This window comes from Falco rusticolus, chromosome 5, assembly GCF_015220075.1.
Source record: "Falco rusticolus isolate bFalRus1 chromosome 5, bFalRus1.pri, whole genome shotgun sequence".
NCBI classification, from domain to species: domain Eukaryota; kingdom Metazoa; phylum Chordata; class Aves; order Falconiformes; family Falconidae; genus Falco; species Falco rusticolus.
The window spans coordinates 56,373,124-56,390,243 of NC_051191.1; the positions used below are offsets into that span (position 1 = coordinate 56,373,124).

Consider the following 17,120-nt stretch of genomic DNA (forward strand, 5'->3'; position numbering starts at 1 on the left):
ATTACAACCCAGTTAATGAATATTACTGATACTGGTTGTAGATTTTTCAAATATACATTTAAAATCATACTATATATAGAACAAGAACGTGTATGTGCACACATTCATATGCATGTGTGTGTACACAGTCAGCTGCTGGTCTGCTACTCAACCGACTCAAAGCAACTACAATTTATTACAGATCAAAAGATAAAAAGATGGAAGACAAAAAGCATCTGACAAATATATAAAGCTGAAGAGTTGATTCTTCAGCTTTAAATGTGTTTTTCAAGTTGATTTTGCTACTAGCAATTTCTTTCAACCCTTTGCGAAACAAAGTTATTTCTGTAAGTTACTGTACATCGAAAGAGTCCACCAAAGCTACACAGATTACCATTTCTAGGTAGTAACATGCAAGCTGCACTCATTATGTTATTACCCCACATTTGTGTCACTGCCATTTTACTCTACAAAACCACACACTGTGGTTTCCACATAGCTAAGCTGATCTCTGTTACTGAATGAAGGTTAGTAAGCAACCTCTCTTCTCCTTCTTTCTCTTACCAGCTCTACCTACTTCAAGTTCCCAAAGTTTCACCTCTCATTTGTGACAGTTCTGATTGCAGTTAAGCCCTTTAAGTCAACTATTTTCACTGACTCAACACAAAACTGCCTACTTTTTGGTGGGTTAGTTTTTTGCTGGCTTAGCACATTGTACAGGGTAGCCTGCAAGTTCAATAAGCTTTGGAATCACTACAAGGAAATGAGCAGCATGAATGACAACGAATAGGGCCCCTTTCTTCCATCTGTGATGAACTATTATTATGTCCCATGGAGTATGACTTCACATGGACATGGTATCTGTCTATAGTTTTAAAGCAAACAAATTTACACAGGGCCACATTGGATGAAGCCTATGTCAGCCAGTGCTGGCAGCATCATGTCTGCATATATGCAGGCATGTTATCATCATTAGTTTAAAACACCAGCCAAGATTCCCTTGCAATCCACTTAATCACTCCGATCCTCTACATCTTCCAGTAGTACTTCAGTGTTGTTCTCTGTATAGGGTTCCACTCACTTTTCTACATGTTTTTAATACCAAAGGGACCCTAAATAGCCCTCATCACAAGTTCCCAGTGATGAACAAAGTTATTTCCGTAAGTTACTGTACATTGAAAGAGTCCAAAGCTGCACAAATTACCATTTCTATGTAGGAACATGCAAGTTCCCTTCTATAAAACCATGTACTGAACCCTAATATACTAATCTTACTGAATTACCTCACCCAACCAGTTTAACTTATTTTGCAGAACATAAAGATCATAGTAACATTTGCACCAGTATTCATACCTGACTATATATTGTTACTTCCAATGTGGCTCATATGACAGCTTCCATAAAAATAAGGCAGAATGACCCTAAAAAACATGGGTACTTTTTTCTCCTCCTAAATTATAAATTCAAAAATTATGACCACAGTTTCTGGCTGCTAATACTTTTAATAGAAGATGAACAGATCAGCTTTCAGTTCCAGTCTCAGGCTTTTAGTTAACCATAGATTAACCATCGAACATCCCACTGAATCCCACTTCACTGAGGGCCACCACTAAAGATCAAGACTTCACAGCAAGGTTAGAATGCTCTTGTAAGCTTTGAATACTGATGAACAAAGGTTTGTCTCCATCCATTAACCCCTAGCCACCAAGATCCAAAAGACCAGGCAGTTCCCACGCATATTCTGTTCCTTCTGTTGCCTCAACCTCAAGTGCAAACGTAACAACAGCAAGGAAGTGTGACTCTCCACTGATATTTGTATCTGGCTATCTTTTCAGTATACCAAGTAACCCTTTTTTTTTTCCCCAGTTTAAAAACTTTCTGATTAGACTGATCACAGGAATAGCTTAAGGAGGACAGTCAAAGACAAGTTCGAAAGATTGCAAGGTTGCTGTCTTTTGAACTGAGCAGTAATTCAGCAAATGAACGGTGCATAGGCAGCTATGCACCTAGCAAGATCTTCACACAGGTGATTTTAAAAGAGCATTTCACATTTCATTTCTGTGAAGACATTCTAAAAGTACTACGACTAGGACACCTGCTAACATAACATAGTAGGGCACAAATTGATGGGCTGTTTTACCAAACCAGCCTCCTCTTGCTATATTTGACAGTGGCAACAAAATTTTCACAATTTATGGTTTCAAGATAATGGGTAAGGGCTCTTGATTCTTTAACAGACTCTTCCTTAATAACAAACACATTGACAATAAACAAGTTTCTCATCTGACTAAAATGATAAAAGTTATTAGCAAATGACTACTTTTAAGGATTAAAGTATTGAAAATGGAGCCCTGAAATGAAGATGCAGTTTTGCTGTGAGAGCCGGTGAGAAGGTATTATATATAACTTGAAAGACTTTCACCAATAGAATTTAAGCTTTGTTTTCCAAAATTGGTGTCACACATCCTGAATATCATTGGTATTGGAAGAATTACATACAACACCCTCCACCCCGGCCCCCTGCACTGCCACAAGAAAATAGTAAAATTTGGTGTCATCTTCCAGAGAAGTAGTGTTGCCATCTTACAGAAACATTTAAATTCTGGTAGAAAAAGATCCACAAAAAGAAGGATTATGTAATGGCTTTTTGTATTAAGGCCTCAGCAACATCACCTACAGCTATCTGGCAAATCTAACAATCCAAGGTAGTAGATAAGCTGCATTATTTTCCCCTCTGGGAACCTGCTTTTGTTTTCATGCGTGATGAATTAATCACAGTATCAGTGTGTAAGTGCCTGACAGCATTGGGCCCAATCTGAAATTCAGTTTGTCAACAGCCAGGATCTCAGATAGGATTAATGATGTGCAAGACAGATAGCAACACCCTACTTCCATAAGCACTTTGATGAAGCACCCTAAGCAACAGCCCTGGCCTTTGTTTTGTCTACCTGCTCATTCCCACTCCTCTGGCACATCTACTCTCACTTGCCAGCACATATGTTCCCACTGATATTCACTGAGCTGAGCTGGTAAATCACCAGACTGAAATTATCTTTAAAAAACCACCTGGGTTAATTTTAATCCAAGTCAGCTCCCCAGCCCCGTTAACTGTGTCATGGTGCAGAAATTTGGATGGGGTGAGAGAGATTTGAAGGACCCATATCTTTCTCGGCAACACTTCTGACTCACATCAAGATAAAGCAACTAACCATTAGCACAAAAAGTTGCCACTATCAATAAAATACAACCATAAAACATCTTAGTTGTCGATGCACCATCAAACTAAATGCGAAAATGAAAATTCATAGAATTTCAGTCCCAGAAAAACAAATAAATACTGGGTGTCAAATTCATTACACAGAACTTAAAAGCCTTTAAAGTACTTCAAAGTAGTCCTCATATAGTACACATCCAAGAGAAAAAAAAGTGCTATTAATGAGAAAATTTGAAAACTTTTAGAACGCTTCACTACCCTGAAGGTTCCTCTGCCAGTCTACTACAATCACAATGAAGGCATACCAATGTTGACATAATACTAGGATTTTGTATGTAGCTGCAAGACTTTGGGGTGGATTTCCCTCCCCCCCCCCATCTTTTGGGTGTTTTATTAAAATCAGCCTTCTCCAAGAGATCCATTTTTAAACTGATTAGCTAGAACTTTGCTACTGTAGTTTGAAATTCACCCCCCTCCTTATTAAATCGGGAACACCAAAGACAACAAGATTAATAATCTGTCGAACTGGGATTTGCTACAAAGGAAATCAAGTACTGAAACCAGAAAACAAATGGAATTATTCATTTTCCTAGAATCCTCTTTATTAAAAGACAGCCATCCCATCTTGCTTACTTGCTTCTTGAGTTCCAAGTCACCTCTGGTTTCTTTTCTGAACCACAGAGAACCCTAAAGAGTTTATGCTTTCCAAGACTGTGGTAAAAAAACCTCATCCATTAATTGGGCATGGTTTTCAAAGGCAAACTCAGACATATGAGAAGTGACCAACACCTGCCATTTGCAGACCTGATACCTACATGTCTGTTTTACCAGATTATACAAAAAATGACAAGATAGGGAATTCACATAATCCAAGAAACCTAAAAAGCTATTAAGAACTACTCAATGACAACCATAAAATGCTGTTTATCCATGCACTCTGTTCACCTTGTTGCAAACTAAAAAGCATTACAGAATCTGATTCAAACCACCCAAAACATATTTTTTAAAAAAATTAACCCTCTTTCTTGTTCCATCTAGCAGTAAAAATTGCACCCACTAACAGCAAAAGAAAAGTCTATATGCTAAAATAGTTTAAGCTCTCAAAAAGCAATCTGAAGAGTTTTGTTATGATACGCTTATGCACAATTCTAGCAATCCCTCTTCTGCCATGCACACACACATTTATTTATTATTAATATTACTACTTGCCTGTTGCAGTCCCACTGTCGCTCTGCAGCAGTGCTCCTGTCACTGGTTGTGCGTTGTTTGGGTTTGCTCCTGGTGCTGTTGGGGTAGGAGGCCCTGCTCCACCCCCAAGGAGCATACAGGATGGCGGAGGAGGCTGCCCACGTTTCAGTAACACTTTGTGGTCCTGCTGGCAACGGAATCGCGGCGGCACCTCCCGAGGCATGTAGCGGGCGGCGCTTGGCGGTTGTCCGTTCGGCACTGCCACCCTTTTGGCATTGTTGCCACCATTGACTGGTGGCGATGGAGAGTTGCCAATTGGGCTGGCAGCCACTGGTTGGCTTAAACTTGGTTTCGTCACTTCGGGCACTGAAAAACAGGTAGAATGAAAATCAGAAATTCTTCCACTTAAACCTGTGTTAACTAGGTTAACAACTTACTGTGACTCTTTCCTTTCATAATTTCATTCTCTGTGATACTGTGCAACTTCAACCTTACCGAAGAACAATTGAAATAAAGAAGCAGGAATAAGCAGTAGTGGCAAACCCCTCGCTTCTGTGTGCAACTCCGTACACCAGGATGAAACTCTACCCTCAGCAAGTATTTTGCTCTAAGCCCCAAACTTCTTGCAAACTGAAAGTTGGCAAAGAATACCACCCCAGGCAATGAGTCGTTTCAAAGTAAGAGCAGTCAAATATAAGTGGTTTTCATGCAACTCTTGTTCCCTGGTCTTCCAAGTGTTTTTTGGATTGTTATGCATCATCCTTATGGGAGATCTGAAATCAGATCCCACGTTTTCATCTGTTTACTAGGCTACATGGCTACTGCCAAAACAAACAAAACCAGGGGAAAACACCACATTCACTTGGACTCAGAGTTAACAGATCTGAGCTTTCTGTATTGCTCTGAAATAGGGCAGTACTAGTTGACTCTCACCCAGAAGGCAGTCCTACATACAACGTTTGTATTGGGCCTGCCTTAAGTTTCCCAGCTGGTCACCACCAAGGTAGTTCATTGTTGTAGGTGCCCCTACAAGCAAGGACAAGCTGCTTCTGAGGGGTATTATACATTGAAAAAAAGGAAAACCACAAAAATATCCTTGAAGAACTAACACCATCGCAGAATTTGCTTAAGAGACTCTAGACTTGTGACCCCTTACTCACACTCTCCCTGTACTTTTTTTTAAAACAAAGCAAAAGAAATTCCTAGCCAGGCACCTAGAAGGTGTAATTGCTACGACATCAAACTTCAAAGGCAAGGAGAATTTAATGCATCTACTCCAGCATTTGTTGAAGATTGATATAAGAAAGGAATGTCCATAAATCCCTCCCCAGCAAAGTGAGCAGAACCAGTAAAACTTTTCCCCTTACAAATGGGAGATAAAAAGAAGCGAGTCTCTCTTTGGTGAGACAATGGTACCACATTTTATTTTGGTAAGGGTTTTCTGATTTCCTTATATAGGCTTCATTGCCCAAAACCCAAAAAAAGAAGGTATTGTTAGCTGTAAAATCAAGTTACTCTTAGTTCTCTTTTGTCAATAATGGCAATTTCCCCGCACAGTTTTTAGAAAACTGGTGCACAAATCAAAATTAAGTATATTTTTAGATCAGCTAAATAAGCTTAACTTTCAAAATGCTGGCTCATCAGTACTGCCTTATCTGTTGGACTTTCACATGCCTGAACTTCTCTTTAAGTTTCTGAAAACAAGTCATTTTTACTCATTTTGGTACCTCACCAAAAGCAATACCTTCCCCTGTCTTCCATTTTGTTTATATAGGCGGTTTCAGCTTTTGGTTACTTGTTTAAAACCTCTGCAAAACTCAAAACCAAAATTATTTCAGCTAACCTATTTCAGCCACAATCCTCATTCCCTGTTCAAGTATTTTGATGTTGACAACATGGGTAGTTTTTAGGTTCTCCATTTTAATCACCTCAACTTTTATTTCTTCTGAATACACATCTTCAAGTATTTCATTTTGACTCCCATTTTGAATTCCCCTTCCTTTTCCAACAGTCCTGATCATGCTCCAAGTCTTGGCTGAAGTCAACGAAAAATACCCTCTAGGATGAAAGATTCTTACCTTTGGTTTTTTGATCTGTGACCTGCAAATTAAGAGCAAGAATGTAAATAAAGTTTTAAGAACCTCAAAACACACACTGAACAGGCCGAGCTAAATCACAACCTTAATTTACTAGCACAAGAACAGTATTTGTCATTGCATGAAAATAATCAGCTGATGAACTACAAGTCTAAACAGTATTCCTAGTCATATACATGAAGTTTTCAAAAATACTACAGCTCCTCTAATACCTCTGCCTGATGCAAAGTTTCTTGGCAGAAGCAGTAGTTATTTCACTCATGATTTTGAGTATTCACCCCATCCTCATTTGAAACATGGACTTCCAAAGCACAAATGAACATGTGCTATAGCACTACAGTTCTTTCAGATTTTGGAGGTGAAGTTTACAGTTAAAGTATAACAAAAACTTCATTTTGTGAGAGTATCCTCAGCACATACTGTTGGGGCTATCAATGGAATTCCCACAGCAGTAACCAGAGGTGAGAACAGCGGTTTGTCTCTCTGCCATCTTCCCATTTCACCTGTCCTATGACATCTCTTCCAAGAGAAGAAATTCTAAACCTTACTGGATTCATTGCCACAATTACAAAAAGTACCAGCAATACCTATAAAGCACCAGATTTCAGAATCTCTTGAATGCAATAAGAAGTTGATTACTGAAGTGAGCCATTGTGCTGGCCAGCATACTCCCTATGTGGCTTTGCTGTACTTCTACATTCTTTCTGCACAGTAGATTTCAAGCTACAGTAGAGAAAAACATACCACTGGTATACTCTCTGGAATCATGTGTATTGTAGTATGTTTTGAACCTGTCGATCATGAGTTTCACTACACAATAATGGAAAAACCCTAAAGAACATCATGTGTCAGGGTCTATGACACCTATTCTTTAAAGAAATTGCTGAACTAGTCCATAATTCTGGAAAGCACACTGTGGCAGTGTACAATAATGGAAGCACAAGTAAAAAGCAGTTTATTGTTTAAACCAAGCCAGAACTCCTTTGTATGGTAAAGAACAAAAAGACAAACTGCACTGAATTGCTATGGCATCATTTACTTTGCAAAGATAAACACTGCAATATGCAAAGCAGAACATTAACTATAATACAAATCCTTAAGCATCATAACCTCACAGAATTACATACTAAAAAGTCTCCAAGACAATAAAAATGCACCTGAACCAAAACTGCATCTGTACCAACACATGAATTTTCACTTCACTTAAGAAAAATACATCTTCCTTAACACAGTGAATTCTGTTAAGCACTTGAGTGACTCTCATGCTCCAGTACTAAAGGAAAAGGAAGAGGCGGGGAGAAATACTCATTATTTGTTTTTCTGATTTTTGTCATCTGGAATACAAAAGCTGAGAAAATGTGACAGTGTCTCTGATTTACAGCTGTCATCTCTCTGTGGACAACCTATAAGCATCAGCAGGGCAGGAGGAGCTATAATGAATGGTGAGGTGCAATCAAACTGAGCCTTCTGACAAGCTACCAGACAGTCCCTGGGACACCAGCCACAGGAATTTAGTCTGTGAATTTGCTTGCATAACCTCTGTTGAAGTGATGTTTTTAAATTTATTTTTTAAGTTCCAGAAGATCCAGACAGAAACAATTGTTTCATGTTATATAAACACTATTTGAGAAAGGTACCCCCAAATCATTACTGCTTATTTGGTGAACACCACCACAGTCACCAAGAAAACACACACACACACACCCACACCCCCCCAACTCTCTCTCTCTCTCTCTCATGTTCTGCCCATTCGGTTGCCTACTTTGCTATTCACAGGTATCACAAAATATTACTGTTAGGTTTGGTCTCTAGGAGATTAATTTATTTAGTGTTTACCCTTCCCAAGAGTTTGGCAAAATATTATACCATTCCATTATACTGAATAACTGAGTAGGTGAGGGACCGCACAGGAAAGCTGGCAAATGTCCTTTGTATTCAAAGTACCAATTCCTCAGTAAACACTCACAGCACTGTTATCAAGACAATTGGTACAACCTACTCAAGTTTCTCTTGTATCATTGAATATCAGCATATAATTCTCAAGCCACTAGCCTTATTTACCAGGGTCTGCTCCTCCTGGTTCCTCCATATACTTGTACTCCAACATTAAACAACAGCAATACTGAGGGAAAAAGACACTGAAGAAACCTTATTCTGTAGCTACTGAGTGTTACGGTATTATTGGGAATATATGAGCCAAATGTCTGGATAAAGACAAAAGAAATAACACTGGTTTATCTGCTCCTCAATTAAACTGTTAAGACTCAAATTGGTGAAAAAGCAAGATTTAAAAAGACCATGGATAAGCCAAAATTTAACTGAAATCAGTGCTGGCTGTTCTCAGCAGAAACTTACAGAGTAACATCTGATCTTTCATAGTATCTGTTGTTATTGAAGCAACTGAAAAACAGAGACTACTGAAAGGAATTACCGCCTTTGCTCTCAATTTCACATAATCACTGAGGTTGGAAGAGACAGCCTCTGGAAATCTAGTCCACAGTTCCCAACCCTGTTCCCCACCCACCCCCAGGAGTCTCCCCAGCTCAAAGCAAAGTCATCAAAAACAGATTGCACAGGGCCACATCCAATTAGTTTTTCAGCATCTCCAAAGATGAAGGCACCACGATTTCTCAAGGACACCTGTTCCAGTGGTTGCTTCCCAGTCACACAACATGCATTAAAAAAAGTCTTTTTATGATTAACTGGAATTTCCTGTATTTCAATTCGTACACAATACCTTGTGCCTTGTCACTGGGTGCCACTGAAAAGAGCCTGCCTCCATATTCTTGACCCCCCTCCCACGAGGTATTTATACACATAGATTGATAAGATCCCCCAAGCTTTCTCTTCTCCAGGCTGAAGAGTCCTAGCTTTCTCTGCCTCTCCTCATTTGTCAGATGCTCCAGTCTCTTAATCATCTATAGGGACCTTTTGTTGGACCCAATCCAGGATGGTTACATCTGTCTTGTACTGGCAAGCCCAGAACTAGACAGAAAGAATTTTACCACTAAAAAATACAGATAACGCTGCAAGAGACTCAAGTTCATATGTCAAGTTAACTCCTAGAATATCTAATAGATTTTCAGCAAAACAGAGAGCTTCAATACACCAAGTGTTCAAACCCATTTTCTGAGCAAAACCTATTTTCAGTGACTTATCAAGTCTCCATGGCTCAAACTCAAACTGATACACTTCAACAAAAGTGCTATTAGCTACAGAAAATGCAAAACCTAAGTGTTACTTAACAAAAAAATACAAGGAACCCTAAGTAGTAAATATCTCACATAAAGTTCCTTAAGGACTTACCAAAAACCCCCAAACAAGTATCTTCTTATTTTAAAATATATTTAATCAATTTTCCTGCAAGAACTGAAAAAGCCTGGCAGCATTTCTGTCTTCAAACACCTCAAAACAGCAAGAGTTTCACAGATCAAGAGAGCTCATATTCAGTAACTTAAGTTTAATTCTTTCTATCAAAAAAATTATTTTAGTTCACATGACACACTAAGCAGAAAAAATGTCCAAGTTAAACGCTTAAGTTCCAGGAGAATTACGCAAAAAATAGTCTTTAATGAAGCATCACTAAACAATAGAGTTTTTAAGCTAAAATACAAACAATTTAGCATCTTGCCACCCCCAATACTATTTATGCTCCAGCTGGATAAAGAATTCCGGTATCAAAACCTACCTTCTGAGCAGATTCCTTCTTTTTCTTATCCTCTTTCTTCCTTTTCTTGTCTTCCATTAACTGTTCTTCCCTTTCTTGCTCCTTCTCTCTGCCAAAACATGAAAACAACAGTATGAGAACATAGCTGTGTAATAACAGCCACATGTACTGTATCACTCTTCCCACCAAGAAATGAAGTCAAGATACCAGATTCTTATCACCATATTTCATTTGCTTTTGAGGGTTTCAGTGTAACTGAGATAATCAGTGTGCCCACAATCACATCACTTGCTGTATAAGGAAAAGTCCTTTATTCCGATGAGGCCTCTTATGGCAGTACCCTATATAAATTAACTACATCCCCGATATTAGAAAATAAATCTTCAAGACATTTTGGCTGAAGTACCCTTTTAATTGGGTTGTGCTATTACTTAATGAACAGTCTCATGAATCTTTCATATGGTAAAAAAACGGGAAGTTGTAATTTAATATAAGATGGTTTGGTCTGATACAACATTTGTCTTCACAAGGGAAAGAGATTATTCTATTGCCTGTAGCTATGTCACTTGTAAGAGACTAGAAGTGTCATATCAAATCAAAACCATCATTTATTATACAAATCACGGATTTAATTTCTAGCCTATTGTACCCACCCACAGAATTTTTGTGATGAAACTTGTAATATAAATTACTTTCCAGGGAATCTATTTTTTTCCACAAGAAAATTCTTTCAAAAAAGGAAGAAAGATATGTGCAGCTGCTATTGTTGTCAAGCTATCATCTTGTTGCTATGTTTCATATCAAATATGAAAGTACCAGAGAATGGTTAATCTACTGCATATATGCTATTGGCTGAGCTGTTTCTATGGTGAATCACATTTTTGTTAACCAGTTCTCTCCACCTCCTTAAAAGTAAATTTAAGACCAAGTTTTCAGCTCACTTGGAATAATTTATTTTTATAGGGCAAGGTTAAGACAAAGACAATTAACGTAAAAAGATGACCTGACATATGAGGGGCAGGATCAGAGACCAAATATATGTGTACTTTAGAAGTGCAAACAACTAGCAAGTATAACCTGTGATCTTTCAGAACAAGATTTTATACAAAACAGAGCAGTTTTATAAACAAAACTGGAGTTTATAATAGTACCAAACTATTTATTGTATTTATGCACAAGCCAAAGTTCTTTCTTGACCACGGTTTAGAAAGCTCAGAGTTGAGTTGGCTTTGCTGTTTTATCTCTCAGACCTTCCCTTCCATTGCATTTATATAGTCTAGGTAACACTTTTGTTTGCATTTTCTCTAGATACTGCCAAGCCGGCGTACAAAGACACTTAACTAATCAATTCCTACAAAAATATTTTGAGATGTTATGGGTTAATAGCTTCCTGATTGAGGACTTCAAAGAACTCTAAGGAGAAAATGTTCTATGGACAGTAATTAAATGTCTTCCTGGTTTCCTAAAGTTAGGCTCTCCTTCATGGACAGAGAAAATGGATAAAGGCAAGATGAGTCCTTAGTAACAACATCCTGAGGTTATTACCAAATACAATTCATACGTAACAGCAAATTCAGTCTGCATTTAAAAAAGTTTAAGGCAAGCATTCCACATGATATGGAACAGTGTTTTATGCACTCTGTCTGGTATTGCTTAAAGCCAGGTCAGTTCTTGTTCTCTTCTGTTCTCTACAAAACGTCAAAGCACACTTCCCAACCCTAAACTCTGCCACAAAAAAGCCCTGCAGGTTTTTCAGTTTTGCTGACAGTACAAGATGTGAAGCACTGGGGAGGTTAGTATACTTTGCACTGACTGTCATGGCACTGAGACAAAATTTTCCATTTCCTTTGAGCCACAGATTGTAGGCAATATGAAAAACCTCTCCAGTAACACCCTCATCTTTCGAAGTTACTATAACCTCAAATTAGGTTTACTACTTTTGCTACTGTCAAACTATGTGTGCTTTTTGGGCTGTAATACCAGTTACAAGTATACTATTTTCAAAAAAACTTTATTGCAGCAAAGTTTAAGCGCCATCTTAAAAGAGTTGCTGAAAAAGGGTAGGATCAAAATACAAAAATGACTTCCAGTAACTGCCTGGCACACAGGCAGCCTTCTTAAAAGCACCTTCCTTAGTTTTGTGAGCAGTAGGAGCAGGGAATGGAAAAAACATGAGAGAAAGGTCATATTCACAAAGCTGAAGTCTTACGATGACATGTAGCACTAATAATAAAAGCAGCCAAGGATAGAAGATCCATAGCCTGTAAGACACCTAGCTGTGACCATCTGTCTTTGTGGTAAGTTCAGGGCAGGGAGATTGCTACTGCTGCTGCCTTGTTTTCAGACATATACGGGCAAATCTGTGGTACTAAGGCTGCTGAGAAGCCCTTTGTTTTAGATGACTACCTCCCCTCCTTCTGGTCTTTTAGTAGAGATGTGCCTTTAATATTCTACTGGGCACATCAAAAACTGCACTATAGCAATAATCAATACTTGGTAATTTAGGCTTCAATTCATGGAAGTACACACCTAAGTTTTACTGAGGTGGAAGGCATCTATCTGAACGCTTGGGCTGCACCACATGCACAAGACCACAAAGTCTGTGACAAAGTGCAACTGAAACCTCACAAACATGTAGGAAGTATGAAGTTAACACTCTTCAAGTGACAGAGCAAGAATTGATGCTATAGACATGCTAACATAGTACCACTGTGTTGGAAGTTCACCGAGTAAGGAGTAGAAACAGCTTATTGCCCTTGTGGATATCACAGCTGCCATCTTCCCACTTCCACTCTTTGATGCATTTCACTAATATTTGAAGGTTTATCATCAATGGTTTCTCTTTTTCAGTTCTATGCAAGAAGCTAGCTGAACACACACTTAACTTGTGTGTTAAGTGTTCTGATAAATTTAACATAAACAAAGCTTTTAAATATCTCAACTCATTCAGAAGACAGTGCTGCTTATTAACCTTCTCTCGCTAGCTAAAAGATAATCCTTCCTGGCCTGGTCAAGAAAACCGGGGGGTCCATCATGTACATTCCAGCAACCAGCTCCTTATACTGACAAGTTCAACATGGGGAGAAAAATCCATCAACTCCAAATGAGTGAATTTAGAGTAATACAATGGGGTGTGGTTCCGGTTTTTGTTACCGGTACGCAGTAATGGGAACATAGACACACCACAACCCTGAAGAGGAAGTTTGCTAAACACCCATCAGCAGCCAGCTTTTTACTCTAGCTTGCTTCAAGAAACCATGTATTGATTTTAAAAATACAACCTAATTGCACTTTATTTCCCACAAAATCTTAGAATCAAGATTATTGGAAAGTATTTAAAAAGTGTATTACAGACTTTAATTCCAAGTATTTAAAGTAAGGCACATTAACAGCTTACAAATTAAGGTAAGTTATAAGTTGTGCATTACTTATAAAAAACCAAACCCAAACAAACGCAGTAGCTATGATGCAGTGCACTCAATACCTTACCTAAGTTTTTATAAAAACCTCTTCTGGCTAAGACAAAAGCAATAATTTCAGAGAAAAAGAAGGTTCTTCAGCTAGTTAACTAGAAAAGTAACATAAAATACTTGTGAAGCCTATGTTATTAAAACAGATAGCCTTTTCCAGGGGTGGGGGGAAGTTATTCAAGAAGTGTTGTGCCCTCCCCCAAAACAATTTACCAGTTTTGGAAAATGTTAATTTCCTGAAAAATTCTAATATAATATTAATTTTTCCAGAACACTATTTTAAGAAGACTTTTTCTTGCAATGTATGTGCTTGAGGCACAGGTAGAGGACAGGAGTTGTCTTCAAAGTTATTGCTATCAAACTGAACTGTGAGACAAGATGACATACTGTACATTGCATGCTATCTTCTGGCGACACACTTTGATAGGCAGAGATAAAGCACCACACAGTGTTTATTAGTCTACACAAAAAAACCCACAACCCTATGAAGTCACACTCAAACTAAAATTAAAAAAGTAAAATGTAAGAAATGAAAATTCCTACAAACTCCCAGCTCCTTCCACAGGGCTACAGGACAATAATGCAACAGCATCTGCAAGTTCCTCATATGTAAAGATGCAGGTTAGATACCAGTACTGTCAGTCACCTTCCCTCCTCTTGACCCCATGTTTTACTTTCTTTCAGTACAATTAGCTTAGTCTAGCTACACTGTAACACCACGCAGGAACAGCAGTAAACTTCTGTAAGGGCATCCTGTTCTCTGCACTGTAATGAACACAGGATGATTTACAAATCTGCTTCCAAATTGTGAGCCAACTTCTGTATATTCTTCCAGAATGAGGGATTCTGAAACTACACTTGTAATATCAGCAGCACTTTAACAGAACAAGCTTTTATCTATATAGCTACACAGTCACATTAACAACCTTTACATTTTCCCTAAAGGCTATGCGAAATAATGATTTGAATCCATAGACCAGTCTCTCACTTAAGAGACAACACTTGAGCTATTAACTCTTTCTTACAGACAGGCCTCTAGTGATCCAAAATATCTGACCACAAATATATTTCTAATAGTTTAGAAATAGATGAAAAGACTCAAAAACTTGAGGGATGAAACCAGAAATATAATCTACAGTAAGGTATTGAACTTTGGTCAAGATTTGGAGCAAAAATAATTTCCAGTGAACTCTTAGCTACAAATATCTAGCTTCTCAGCATTTCTTTAAGGTTCCTCAGTATTTTGATAAATTACACAGCCTGGATACCGGCAGAATTTGGCATTGCACACTGGTATCTCAGATGTGTTGCAAAACACCTTTATAACAAGCTAAAGGCCAAGTACACTTGCAAGGCAAAAGCTCCTCTCAATCTATACAGGGACAAAAATCTTTTAAGACAAAAATAAGCCATCTTCAACAGTGCTATTTCACAAACAGCTTGCTGCTGCCACTGGAGAAGTAGATTTCATTTTCTTCCACTTTATTTTTCTTTATCAAGCTCTGTCTCTGACCTTCCCCTTCTTGAGTCTTCTCTGGAACTCAGCTGACTGTATAGCATCCAAATTCAATTCTCAAACTCATCTAGATAATTCCCCCTATTTTGTAAATGGAATTAGCTTAGAGTATTACCAGATGAACACCAGAAGTAGCACACATAAGCAGCAAGGAATCTTCTTTCAAAGGAATGTGTTAAAATTGGTTGCAACTGAATGAAACTGCACCTTATTGTATCACAACACCTCTCCACAGAGCACCCAGTTAAAATTCTCTAAATTGTATTACAGGAAGATCTACGAGTAAAAGTGAGTGTATTTCCTTTTGAAACAGACTCCTACATTGTTCTAATATATTAAGGAGACTGTTTCCTCTGAACTGTATTTAGTCCTTTACCCTATACTCTGCTCTGTGACAATTCTCCTAAAGGGGCTTTATTGGTACAATCCTCTAGCATTAGAGTATTCATATAAAAAAATACATTAAAAAGCACAAGCTGATTAGAACTAAGGGTCATGAGCAATGAAGAAAAAGCATACTACAAGCTCCCAAATGAGTTCTTGCACCTTGAGCTACAAGGCTTTCTTGCTACAGCTAACACTGGCAGCTGACTGCTTCAAATGATCAAGGTGGATGAAAGCTTTTAAATCTTATCAGGAAGCTGGATGTCAGAGACTAGACATGAACCAAAATTAAATGCACTGCTACTGGAGTGTAGAAATACTTAGTTTTACTTCTACTTTCATTCAATGTATCTCACTTAACAGACATGCTCCATTGTTTCAACAGCATGAGTGTGGCATGTCCAAACCCAAAAGTGTGCTTCAGCATATTCAAACAGAACACCAAAACAGAAGCAAGATGTAACACAGCATGGGATAAATCCCAGGGGTTGACAGACCCTAAATTCCTGAAGGTAAAATTACTTCCACTAGACTAAGCCACATAAAGAGTTATGATCTTGCTGATCGAAAGATTCAAAAGGGGATTATTAATTTTATTTAAACATGTGAAGATGCACAACAAAACAACCTTTCTTGTTAAGCAATGCTTGCATGCATAAACTAGATAGACATAAACCATACAAAAGCTGGTTAGATAGGAGATGGCCTTTAGAAAGTCGGTCTTTAGGTTGAACTGACAAAAATGGATGATGATGTTATTGTAGGCCAAATGAATTCTGATGCTTATAAGGAAAAAACCTGATCCTTCAGAGTAGCACTCTTGAAGATTCAAAGTATAAAGATTTCAAGAAGAAAAGTTACTTGTTTGCATGAAATAAGACTTAAGTTTACAGCATCACTGAACTACTGCAACATCCAAGGGAATAAACTACACAGTTTAAAATCAACCAGTTCATAAAAGTATGATTGTCCCACACTTTTTGAATTCAAGTGAAATCAAGGTATCAGAACTCAGCCTTTCAATAGAGTATGAAAACTTTGATATTTATAACACAAGTACATAGTATAACAAGACAGACAGTAAGTGTATCACCATCACCATCCCTAGCAAGCTATGGATTTTATACAGAAAATATACATTTTACCTGTATTAAATAAGACTACTTTATAAAGTATGTTTTTAGAAATGCTCTGTAGTGTTTTCAAAATGCAAAAGATTATTGCTTATCAAGGAGTTGGAGTAAGCTGTTTTCTTCTCTTTGGCTGAAAACCAAAACAGCGTCACAGCAAGAAGTTTGCTTACTTTAAATAGCGTATCTGCAACAACTGATATGCTTTATCACAGCAAAACATCAGTAATTTGAAGCTGCTGCAGAAAATAACCAACTTTAAAACACTGGTATACTGAGTTCACTAAAAGTACACTTTTCTAAAGAAAGACTCTTTAGAGACTGCTTTTAGACTTGCTAATAGAACAAGATTAATTCTTTTTGGACTGTGTACATATATAAACGCACATACACAATGATTTACGTAACAGAAAGAAAACAACTCTGACCATGAAGGGCTGTTTACTTCAAAGAACTGGGCAGTGTAAGCCCTACCA

The 17,120-nt window shown here is 37.9% G+C and overlaps 1 protein-coding gene across 15 annotated transcripts in view; it reads right to left on the reverse strand.

Annotated features, from left to right (window-relative positions):
• The window catches only part of TNRC6B (trinucleotide repeat containing adaptor 6B), a 141,490-nt gene that overhangs the window by 37,603 nt on the left and 86,767 nt on the right, over window positions 1–17,120 (reverse strand). For 14 of the 15 annotated variants that reach the window (XM_037389284.1, XM_037389273.1, XM_037389272.1 and 11 more), the window contains 3 exons: window positions 10,166–10,253; window positions 6,460–6,481; window positions 4,403–4,747 (listed from right to left, as the gene is read on the reverse strand). In XM_037389284.1, the coding sequence (XP_037245181.1) occupies window positions 4,403–4,747; window positions 6,460–6,481; window positions 10,166–10,253 (455 nt within the window). Of the gene's footprint in view, window positions 1–4,402; window positions 4,748–6,459; window positions 6,482–9,214; window positions 9,275–10,165; window positions 10,254–17,120 lie in introns of those variants that run through there. The other variant, XM_037389281.1, reaches the window with a different exon arrangement.